Source organism: Crocodylus siamensis, chromosome 9 (assembly GCF_052110815.1).
Source record: "Crocodylus siamensis isolate JL-2025a chromosome 9, ASM5211081v1, whole genome shotgun sequence".
In the NCBI taxonomy this organism is placed as follows: domain Eukaryota; kingdom Metazoa; phylum Chordata; order Crocodylia; family Crocodylidae; genus Crocodylus; species Crocodylus siamensis.
In genome coordinates, this window is record NC_143403.1 from 24,590,001 (window position 1) to 24,602,945 (window position 12,945).

A 12,945-nucleotide genomic window follows, 5' to 3' on the forward strand; every position below is an offset into this window, starting at 1 on the left:
GATTGATAGAAACCAGACAAAGAAATAAAACAAAAGGGAAAAAAATGTTAAGCTTTCCATTTATTTAAAAACCTATATTATTTTATGATTCTGCTTTACTTTATGCTAAGGAAACTAACTCAAGACCTGATCAGAGTATCACTTTTCAAATACCTAAATCCCTGTAAAGGTTTAGTGTCTGGCTGTGTGCATTTTGCTCAGTATTAACATGTTCAATGGAGTACTTTGATTTTTTTTTTTTATCTAGACGCCAGAAGCTGGTGAATATATGCTTCATAGCTTCAGATAAACCTTTTGTTCTTCTGGGGCTGATCAGCTGGTGCGGCAGCGAGAGGGAGAGGAGGAAGGAAATTCACAGGGGCTCCACGGTTTCAAAAAGTCAAATTACCTCTGAGCCATGGCATTGCTGATAATTTAAATGAAAAAATATATATACAGGCTGCACCACACAACATCTCTACTGTTAGGACTTTTAATGAAGCCCCAGTTGTGATGACACTGAAGCAGAGAACGCTACGGTGGGATAATTACTTGGCTCCCTCACAGCTGAGTTTCACAGATGCATTATTAACGGCACATTCCATGCCATAACGAGCACCGAATGTAGGTGGGATTCACAAACCCCGGCATCCGCCATTAGCAGGTTGGCGCAAACACAAATGAGTGTTTTCACAAAAGCATGCAAAGGTTGTGAAATTCCAATGAATTCTTTCACTGGAAAAAAGAGTTCAAGCTGCCATGACCGGATATGTCACCTCCCATGGCACTCTGTGCTCTGAGTGAGGCACCATGGGAAATTACAGAATCAGAATGCATTGATTTTTCTGTAGAAAATACAGGCAGCAGCCCTGATGAAGAATTAAGGAGGAAATGTAATAACCTAATTCTCCTCCAATATCCTCCTTGCCCTGGCCCTCCAGCTTGTTTTTTCCTAACAATTATCTGGATATAAAAGGCTAAAATTGGCTTTGGTGTAAGCAGGTGAAATGACATTGGGTTGGATGACGTTATGCTTGCTTACACCTGGGTTGAACTTGGCCCACTTTGTCTGCCTGTCACAAGCTTTGTTATACAACATTTCTACACAATACTTGTTTTATGCTACCACATGTTTTATGCTGTTCTTTGTGACATTGATCCTCCCTAAATATTTTTCCCTGAGATATGGACCCCTAACAGGTTTTCTCCAAAGAATACTATTTACAGTACACAAAGTTATTAATAATTCCTCCTCAAACCATACTGTACAGGGCCTGAAAACTCTGGAGAATTAAGAAAGAATTTTTACGCGTGCACACACACACACACACGAAAATCACAATACTAATATCTTCTACTCCCATTAATCCAGGGCAGATTAGTTTTGCCCTGTGTCTGCAACCTCCCCAGCCCATCCAAAAATACTAGCAAGCAATTAAAAGAAAAATTCCTTATAGCCATGCTGCAGTATTCGCTCACATTTTTCAGAAACCAGCTTGAAGTAGGAAAGGTTATGAAACTAGTGGTAGCTCTGGTCCTTTCTATTTTTTCCTGAAAGCTTCCATTTCAAGGTGACCCTTTTTGTGCGTTACCCCAAGTGTTTCTGCATGCATACTGAACCAACAAGTCTCCCAGTAATTAACACCAGAGCTTAATGAAGTCCAGCTGCTGTGACGGCAAACTGAGGGGATGCCAACATTTGCAAACTAAAACTTGGGATACTCCAGTTACAGTCACTTTAAAACCACAGTAGTTGACTACTCTTTTCCTAGTTCTCAACACTAATTCTTACTCAATAAGACAAGTGTTCAAAGATTAAACTTTAAATAACAACACTTATCTTTGAAGCAATATTTCAGACTGGCAAGTGATGTAAAGGGCTGGATCAACATAAATGAAGGCTGTAAAATTAATAAGAATAAAGAATAAAAAATAGCAAATGAAAAACTAAAATGAAAATCTGACCCGTTAAATATACAAACCTTTTAAAATCCCTAGAAGTACAGTTCCAAGACAGATTTTTCAGCAAAACCTGCTCCTATAAACTTGTTTTTTGACTGAATATAACAGCCAATAGTTTATTAAAACAATGCTTTGTTGCCAGTTATTTCATGGTGTCCCTGAGTATGACAGGGAGCCAAAAAATGTGAAGTCTTCATTATAACTTATAATACAAATACTTCAGATGCATCAACTTTTTTCCACGCGGCTTTTTTTTTATTCATGTGTCCTTGCAATATTCCTTTATCCATATTCCTACATGTGACTTTTCTGTGCAAGAACACTGATAATGCTGTCCAGTTTAAACAGTAGTTTTCTAATCTCTTTCTTGTAGTAAAAGTCTCCTCTCAGATCCGCATGGTGGGCGTCACCTCTCACATTTCTGCTTTATGTACAAGCACAAAACTTCCGCTTAAGTCAACAAGAGATCTGTGCACCAAGGGAGTCCTACGGTGGAGGTTTTTGGCCTGCGCCTTTAAGGAGAAGCTACAGGTTCCTCACAGGTTCCTCATTATGACATCTGACGTTACAGACAGGTACCTGGGAGAAAGAGTAAGTGCCCAAAATGATGGCTGAAATAGGTGATCTGCACCCGTGTAATGAAGGGTAGGACTGAGGCAGATGTATTCAGCTTTCATAATTAGTGACTTCTACTGTGATAAACACTAAATGGCCTTTTAAAAAGCACTGGGGAAGGGAACTGGCTAATTTACGTTCATTTAAACTAATTTACACGTAGGTAACAGGTATCAATTTAGTAATACATCCAGCACCAGAAAATAAACACTCCTAGGAAAGACGGGTTAATCTGAAAGTCCAACACTGGCAGCCAGTCCAGTTTTTCCACTAGAGACATAACATTGCACAAGGTCAGTATTAAAAGTACATCCTAGATTATTCTGGGTGTCCATGCCCTTGAGAATATAGCTCAAAAACAAAATCATTAGCTTACACAATACAGTCCTTGAAAAAATACTGTGTGCAAAGCAATACTGACTTCCAAACTCAAATTCCTTTGTTTGCTTTAACACAAGCTTTGGACCCGATGGCTGCCTGATGACTCAAAAGGAGTTGTATTAAAATAATTGCACAACCTGGCAACACTCCGCAATGTATCAACATTTCACAAGCAGGAAAATACCAAAGGGCTAAAAGCCAAGAACCAAACTTTGTTCTATTCTACTAAAAATACTGCACTTATTAGTCAACTGTATTATGCAGGTTCTTAACCTAATTTTGGATATTAATAACTCACATTTCATAAAAAAAAAGTCAAGAAGACCCTTATACTAAAGTGGTTTTGATTAAATTTTGAAGGGTGGTATTTGGGAGAAGGTATATATGAGAAAGAAGGAGTGAGACAGAGTGTGAGACATGTTTTTCTTTACATGCAGCATACATGGTACAGTATGTGTGCACACATGCACCACACACACAGAGCAACATCTATACAAAACAGCCATGGAAAAAAATGCATGTCTATGACAAAACAGAGAATGTGGAGACATCTGTTAGCCATGATTATCCTGTCTTAGAACTGAGCATATTAGATTTCTTAGCTCCCTCTTTTGTTTGGTTTTAGTTTTCTTGCTTGCCGTTTTCTGCTCTTTACTACTCATTTGTTTTGTGCATACTGTATCCCAGCATGACAGAATTTTACTTGCTCACTCACCCAAAACAAATAATGTTTAACAGGTGAATAAAATATTAGTTTTTTCATAAACAGCAATTGCCAAGATGAAGGGCTCAAAAGTCATATTTAAATTTTAAATTTTCAGGATTATTTCAGAAGCCTGTTGTAATCCATATAGCACCTTCTCCAATTATCAAGCCCACACATATACTAACAGAGAACTCCAAGGATATTACCTACTTGAAAGCAGACACTGAGCTCCTAAATATGGATTCAAATCCAAATTTTGATCCTTTCCAATCCCTAAATTTGGGACGTATGGTTTTGTTTTAAGAGTCAACTATAAAATCTTAAATCTGGGTTTAAATGTTAATTCTCTCTAAAATTTTGCTGATGTTTAGACCAAAGGTGATAGCTTTAGCCATCTTTGCTTAACAACCTATAGATGGTGGTGTTCTGTTTTGTTTTCCCGCCAAAACCATTTCCTGTTAAGATGTAGTAGTCTAATGGTCTTCTGATAGTTTTTAAATATTCCATCAGGAATGGAAAACTATTTCCAAAGAGAGGAGTTTTCTTCTTGTGGAGATAAGTAAGCAAAGATGCTCTATGTTAAGGAATACTGACTTACACATATTAAAGATTTCAATATGCAGGGCCATGGAAGTCTAAAAACACAGCTCCTTTATGCTATATATTACACATGCAAAATATTAATCATGAAACTGCATACACAATAGAGTTTGTAAGGCTTTTTAACATTATCTTGCATACATATATATTCACTGTTACAAAAACATATATACATAGTAAATGCTTGCAAATAACATTTCAATTAATCATGTTATTGCTGCATATTGACCAGATTTATAAGTCTACAAATTCCGATACTCAGTACTGTATTAAGGTATTAGCACATACAAGCAAGTATATAAATGGAGTAAGGACATTTTTTTATGGTTTTATCATCCTGCACTTGTGTGTTGCTTGTAATGCAGACATGTTGCTTATATGGGAGGTAGCTTTATTACTTAACATTCCAAGAGCAAGATTAGGTTTTTCTGTTAGAACGAAGACACAGTTCTCATCAGTCTTTATACAACTTTTATATGTGCCAATATCTCATCCGTTAGTTCAAAAGTAAGCATTCAAACCCCTAATTATGTTTCTAATGCCCCAAAACCTCCCAGTGCCATACATGGAAAGAAAGCCACACAACTTTTATTATGTTCACATTTTAGACAGAAAAATACTAATTGTCTTTTAAAAAACTCTATACTATTTTGTCAATATTTTTTTATTACAGCAGAGAATGTATAAATATTTTATTGTAAACTAAGGGCCTAAAATAAACAGTTTAGTAAATAGTTATTACATTACAAGCAAAAACATCTGTGGAAACTGTTTTCCATGTAATTATTCTTGCTATTTTACATTAGCTCTCAACGTGAATTTCTTTGGCTCTAATGTTTCACTTGTTCTAAATCTTCCTCCTTGTTGCTATTATTAAAATCTTAAAAAGGTGCCAAATCTTAAATGAAGAAAAAAAATGATTCGCTAGAAATTATTCATATCACAGTGAGCCTCTACTAAACCTGGCAGGGGTGCAATATTTTCGGTGAAATTAACATAAAATATACAACTGCAAATTATCCAGGAAATAGCTATGTTCTTTACAGTGCGCATTTACATTTGGAAAAAAAATGTTCTACTTATCTGTCTAGCACAAAGCTACAAAACAGTCTCTTCCAAAGCTAGCTTTTAAAAGGAAAGTAATGGATCTGCATAGTGATTCTAGTCCTTAAAGATGATATAACAAATGGCTGGTTGGCAAAAATCGACCGTAGATAATTACTGGGGACAACAATCAACACTGGACATTTATAATCTCGAATACTAACAATCTAATTTTAGATTTATTTCCCTTTCAGTACACTGAATGTATTTCTTCTCTTAGGCCTGAGCCCTTTCTGCTAAACACAAGAAAAACTGTAATACCATGTAAAATGCAAATCTTGCTGTAAATATTTTATAAAATTGTTGCATACATCCCAAAAGCTATAGGTCTTAATTGAGAGCAGGCTATTTTTCCAGTCAATATATGGAAATGGAAAATGCTAATTCATGTTTTTCTACTTATGAAAAACCCTGGAGAATGGCAAAACCACAAATGCACTCACTTTAATATTATAAATATAATTTGGCTCCCCCCTTACAATCCCCAAAGTCCTGGCTTTTATCTCCCAATGGCTGCAGAGGAAGAATCACAGAATCACTTTTACATCATCTGCACAGGAAGTCAACCCCCATGCTCTGCCAGCTTGGCAAAAGAGCAAGAGGCTGAGCTAACTAACACTACAAACAGGAACTGAAGCAAGAAATTCCAGTGCTCTTACACAGGAAACAAGCCCTAAATGACATTCAACCTGATTGAAGAGGAACAGCATGTGAATAGCACTTCACTACTAGGAACGAATATACATCAACAATAACTCAGACCAGAAGGCAAATAGGATGTCTAAACCAATGTGTCAGAAGCTCAGGGTTAGTGTGCTGTAATGTTCTTCGTGAATGCATCTTTTTGTCTTTTAGAACAGTTGATGTCTGTAATGTTAAGGCTTAAACATGCTGAAATCTGACTAGAAGTGGTTTACCATATTTACTCAAATGCAAGGTGAGGTTTCTTCCCCCAATCAGCACAGGGAAAAAGTTCCTTCATCTTACAGTCTCATATAAGGAAACCTCATTAAATACACTGTGGGCATGTATACACATGCCCCTATGATGTCATTGCTACTGTGCCATCATTTGGCAGTGCAGTAACAGCCCATACTGTGCCATGCATCGGGCACATTGTTATTTTTAGCTGCCATGTCACCATAGCAATGCACTATACTGAGGAAACACGTCACTATGGTGACATAGCTGCAGCATCACAGTTTTTGCCCACAGGCGCTACATACGTCACACGTAGACATGCCCTTTCTGTCATTAAACTCCTGCCAAAAGCAACACATACTCAGTAATAGAATGCAACTATGAAGTTGATTAAATACAGCCAACACTGAGTATGACTATAAAACATATGACTCATATTCAACAAATAAACATACTGATAGGACCCTACCACAAGGATATGTTAGTGCAGCCCACCTGAATAAGATAAATGGCAGTGCCCACTGACTGCAGTCCCCCTTAGTGCCGACTCTTTTCAAAGTCATGGTGAGCCACTACACTGAATCTATTTCAACTTCCTCAAAAAACTTCCGCCCTATATCCCTGCTTTGAATGAAGTATAAACTTCTTGAAAAAATGCTACTGGCTCAGGTGTCTTCCATCTTTGAGAAGTTTACACTAGTTGAACAGGCTGGCTTTCACCCTGGACACAGCACTTGTGATCAAGTGCTGGTGCTCACTATGTATACTGAAGTCAGGTACCAGTGCAAAAAGATCACAGGAGCTGCTTTCACTGATTTAGCAGCAGCCCATGATATGGCAAGATGGCCTCCGGCTGAAGGTGTAAAGGGTCATAAGGTGCCAGCAGACCCTCTATCTCTTATGAATGCTCCTGTCTACCTGGTGATATCATGTCCATCTAGGGAACACTGTCAGCAGAATCCATCTACTAAATAACCATCTCCCACAAGGATCAGTGCTTGCACCAGCCTTTTTAATGTATACGTAAGTGATCTTCCTGTCACCAACAGTCAGAAATTTGGCTATGCTGATGACCTGGCACTTGCTGCTCAAAGAAGGACCCAGGCTGAAATCCAGACCAATCTTTGTGAAGACCCCAAGTTACTTGAAGAATATTTTCTGTATTGGAGACTCTGCCCAAATCCAAGGAAAACTGTTGTCACGTCTTTTCATCTATTCACACACCAGCCAGAAACTTGCCATCACTTTCTGTTGAGAAGAGGTTAAGCATGAGAAGTTCCTAAAATACCTCAACATAACTTTTGATTGGAGCCCCACCTTTTGTGAACATCTACAGAATGTTGCTAAAAAAACAAAAGCACAAGTTAACCTTGGGCATAAACTGGCCAGAATGATGTGGGAAGTCAATGCAACCATGCTTCAAACAGCCACTCTAGCACTTGCTTTTTCTGCAGAAGAATATTGCTCCTCAGTCTGAAACAAAAGTGTGCACATAAAGCGCGTTGATACACAGTTAAATGCAGCTATGTGGATTATATCAGGAATGCTAAAAAGTATGCCACTGCCATGGCTTCCAGTCCAAGTGAACATTGCTCCCCCCACAGCTGCACCACAATGCCATATGAATGAGGGAATACTGTCAGTATTAAGGCCATCAGTAACCCAAATCTCCTACTCAATAAGGACATCACTATGCCCGCACCAGATAGTTAAATCTAGTACCCCTTTGGAATCTGGCTAAATATAGGCTAAACCCTTAGGGAAATATGTCTAGAAGCTCTATGATGATAACAAGAGCATCAAAGAAAAATGGAGGGAAGCCTGGGCAAATACCAACCTGCCACAGAAATAAATTGTTAGCAGCCTTACAATTCCCCAGCCAGGATTTGACTTGCCAAAAAAAATTTGGTCCTCTCTGAATCGCATCCAGACACTTCATGGAAAATGTGGACACCTACTCCATAAATGGGGAATCAAAGAGAGTCCAAATTGCGAGTGTGATGTGATTTTTCAGACTGTGCGATACATTAGATCATTTAATGACAATCTAAAATCAATCCATGCAGCTACCCCTGGAGCAGTCGAATGGCTATCAAATTTAGATATAATCTATGAATGTTGTATGAATGTTGTAATCCTAAAATGTCATATGAGAGAGAGAGAAAGAGGACTTCCTTTTGACTCCCACAGCTGGGCTCTTCCTTTCTTTCCCATTTCAAATGATTTCTATTTCTTCACCAGCCTTAAATATCTGGCAAAAATCACCAAACAGAGCCCCAGTCAGTTCACACAGAATCCTTCTGTTGTATACTGTCTCAGTCTATGTGTAGCCCCAATCTCTATAAGCTGGAGCCAGACCAGATTGCTGTGTGCCTTATCTGCATATAAATTTTTGGAGAATCCCAGGACTCATGACAGGAACACCTGGTTCCAAACATGAGTGGAGGACTAATTAGCATATGGATCTTTTGTGTAGGGGGGTTAGTATATGGAGTACACACATACACTGACCAGTGTTGAGTTGTGGGGTCAATATGGCTTGAAGTTCTGTTGACTCTGCTGGGGCCCAGTCCAATGAACAGTATGGTAAATTATGAGATTTTTGTCTTTGGACTGATATCCTGCATAGTTTGCACCATATACAAGTAGGTACAAAAGCCCTGCTTAAAATGTGTTTATGGAGTACCTGTACTAAAACGTGAAGCAGTTTTAGGTAAAAGGTAAAATGCATCAATTCTAGATGAACTAAATCTATGGGTACTATATGCAAATTACTACAGGAATATTGGTTTCAAGGCCAGTATTTTGAAATTTGCCCCTCACTTCCATGTGTGCAGGGAGAACAGGTTCTGACAATATGAAGAGGGGGAAGGGGCTGTAGGGGAAAGAAGTTGAGGGGGGGGGAGAAGATAAAGGAGCTACCTGAACCCCCAGATTTATTTTCCATGCTATAGCAGTGGGAGAGGGACAAATTTAAAGCAAACATCCAATAATTAGATTCTATACCTGGAAATTTTTAACAAATTTATAAATTTTCCATATACAGAATCTAATTATTAGGCGGACTCACCTTATATTCAGGGTCATCTTATATTTGGACTCCATATGACAGTCTGCTTAAATTTCTAGTCGCTAGTGCTAGCCTTCATACAGTCACAGGCACATTTACTTGGATGGGAAGGAATGGTCTTCTGTCTTCTTAAAACGAAACGATTAGGTCATTAAATTTTAAAAACTCTCCATTCATAGCTGAGTATGGCTTTGAAGTCTGAAAATGATATTTTCCCCATTAGACTTTTTATCTTCTGATTACAGCTGAATTTAATATAGTTGTTTTGTTTAAGAGCATCCTGTCCTACCCAATTGTCTTTCTTTCTGTACCCATTTCATCAATGGAAACCCATCCTGTTGAATCACATTTCTTAGTTACCCTACATGGACATCAGTGGGAACAGTATATATTTTGAAGGCTTTAAAAAAATTGCAATTTGCTCTTTTACCTCAGAAGTGACTTGCTGCTGTGAGAATCCTACCAAAATCTATTGAACCACACACAGTAGTAAGGGTCTCCAGGATCAAGGTGTATGTGGGGCGAAATCAACCTGACTAAATTCTAACCCTGGAATTTGCAATATTCATTCACACTGATGGTTCTCAATCAGGTAGGCAATTTTATTGACTGCAAATGGGACTGCATTTGTGAGTAAAAATTGCACTATCAGGCTCTCCCTGATTGTTCACTCACAGAATGCAAGTGTTCCCTTAAGACTTATAGATGTGTACTGGTTTTAAAACTGAATGCACAGTACACGCTTTTACTAGAGGCATGGCAAACTGCACCTGCAAGCTCGTGGACCTGGACAAAAGGGGGTTTTATGTTCATTAAAAAGTAGACGTGCAAAACAGTACAATTTTTGCTCATTCAAGATACACTCTGATAACCAACTACTGAAACTCAAACTATAATTTCTTATTCAGTCTTCCACATCAGATGCATTTTGCTGAATTTAACATGTTTTGCTGTTAATGGATTTCACAGTGTGTTGCCATTTTTAATACTGCTGTCCAAAGAAAATGTTGTGTATGATGATGTGGTTTTGCCATGTTCCTAGACTGCAAATGACAGCAGTTTCCCCAGTTTAACCCCCTAGAAAAACAGAGAAACTATTTGACTAGCCCTTTCATTCACATATACACATATTCTCAAGTGTCTCACGAGGTTTCCCTTAATAAATCCTGTTTAAATAAGAGTAAAGATGCAAGAGGGATATAATTATGCTCACTACAGTTAATAGTCTTATGTGGATATTTCCACTGAAAGGGAAAACCAAAATCTTAACTTTCAAGAGTTAATAACCAAGGCATAGAGAGCTATAACTCTAAAAGTAACCAAGCCATAATTATGTATTGCTTCAAATTTGGCCTCCAGAACTGTAGTACAAGAATGTATAAAACACGTGAAACTTACAGGAACATTTTCAGCTTTCAGGGATTACAGTTACACAAAACTAAAATCACTCAAGAGTGGGCAGTTTATGATCATTTTCTGCAATATGCTCCAGAATATCTGAATTTAGCAGTGTTGAGCAGTCTGGCAGTAATATTTAACTACAACCATGTATTTTGGTTTAAAAGTAGGCGCAGTACATTTTTTCCATCAACAATTTCATAAGAAGTTTTTGGCACGTGAGGCTCAGGGCTTTTACACAGGACCCAAGTGCTTATACACAGGACCCACACTGTAATGGGTCCAAATAACCTGTTAGCTAAGATCTGGAAATTGTCATCAATAAGGCCTTGACAATAGATGCTAGCACTTCCACCATCAACAAGAAAAATAGTAATAGATTTAAAGGAAGCATTAAGAGTTATTACAATCTATATACTTCATTTTAACAATTCCCTATTAACATATTCAAATTGTTGGGCTGTATCTTTTAAATATTTTTGTATTATTAGGTTGATTATATGTAATTAGTGTGGTTTCATTACACATTTGTTAAGGCAAAAAACCAAAAAACTACTGGACATTTAAGATATACAAATACTCTTAAGCAAAAATGTCCAAACTTCTTAGCTTAAACTCCAGGCTAAGATATCTCTGTCAATTATGGTAATAGCAAAAAAAGTGCTAAATTGCCCTTTTCTTCTAAAAGTCATATTTTAAAAAATTTGGGGGGGCTAAGTCTCAGTAGTAATGTCCTATTTAAATTCCTATATTTTTAAAAAGCTTTCTTACCAGTTTTTCTAATATAACTCTTTAGATTTTAACTAAAGAGAAATTAACTTGCTACTATTAACTTGAACACAAACTCTAAACTCACTAAAGCAAAGTTCCTCTGCATATTTTATTCTCACAGTCTCTAAATAGCTTGAGAATTACATTTATGTCCGTAAATCTCTCTTCCACACTTTTAGGCAATGACTTGTGGCCACAGCTCCATTCAGGACTATCCAGTTACTACTTATTGCATGATGTTTCATCATTCAACTTACTATCAAAAACTCTGCAGCAACTCAGTCATGAAGTCAGAAAACATATAACCCACACCCCCATAATATATTACTGAAAATATTGATAACAGATATGTGCAGGAAACTGAGGATATGCTGCTTATGGTTAGTTGATGCTGACCCTTTAAACACACTGAACTAAATTATACATTCAAACTGCGACCCTGTAATCGGCAATATATTATAGTGATATCCAAGCTAGCTCAAGCACCAGAAGCAGTCAAGCTCCAGTAGCAGAGAGCTGTGTGCTACCAAAGCTAGACTGCTTGCAGCACTCAAGCTACTTAGGTATCTCTATACTAACTGGAGCATACCCTCAGTTATGTTGAAGTAGAATCTAGTCACCAGATTTGCTCCAGCCTAACTAGGGCCAGGTACAGACTTTACACTTTTACCAGTATAAGTGATCAGGAACTGTTCTATACCCATAAAAGAACAGAACCTCGGCACACACAGATGCACGTAAAAATGGCGGAACCTGGTCTAAGATTTGCGAACCCCCTTCCCCCCACAAAGGGTGAATGTGCATCTGTTCGCTACCAATCTAAACTACACCACTTACAAAAAATGTGTAACTTAGATCAATTCTGCCTTGGGCTTTTTGAATGTCTGTACCTAGCCTATGTCCAGAATCTTGCCCTGGAAGTACAACGCAAGGCAGGTTCCTTATAAAAACTATAATAGGTTCAAAAGGCTTGATCCTGATCATTGATTGGAATATGAAAAAATATGTAAGGCAACACATGAATGTGTATCTAATGCAGGGTTAAATTCTATATGCAGTAAGATTTACTGAAGTACTTAACTGTTTATACACTTAGAGAGTTCAGTGTATTCTGTATTTCCTACCTGCAACAACATCTTTCATAGTTCTCCTCTCCACCAATCCAGGAGCTGCACAAGAAGGTAACACCTGACCGTATAGTGTTTGGGCTGCACCTACAGGAAACAGGAGGTAAAAAGACTCAACTCCTCCCCATGAGGTCAGCACCTCATTTACCCCATCAGTTCATAGATTAATTCCAACAAAACAAAAGAAAATGGAAAGAGGTGGAAAAAGTGTGTTGGTGAAGAGGAAGACTATGGAAAACACCATCATCAACGAGTAATTACTCTTTTTTTTAATACCTGCCCTCCTCACCAGTCTAGAAGTTGAAAAAGAA

General features: G+C 37.8%; 1 protein-coding gene across 7 annotated transcripts in view; it reads right to left on the reverse strand.

Moving 5' to 3' along the window:
• ZNF423 (zinc finger protein 423) overlaps nucleotides 1-12,945 on the reverse strand; it is a 316,969-nt gene that overhangs the window by 85,887 nt on the left and 218,137 nt on the right. For 5 of the 7 annotated variants that reach the window (XM_090063764.1, XM_090063768.1, XM_090063765.1 and 2 more), the window contains one exon: nucleotides 12,632-12,721. The exons of the other annotated variants lie outside the window; for them this stretch is intronic. In XM_090063764.1, the coding sequence (XP_089919890.1) occupies nucleotides 12,632-12,721 (90 nt within the window). The remainder of the gene's footprint in view (nucleotides 1-12,631; nucleotides 12,722-12,945) is intronic. 7 annotated transcript variants of the gene reach the window in all.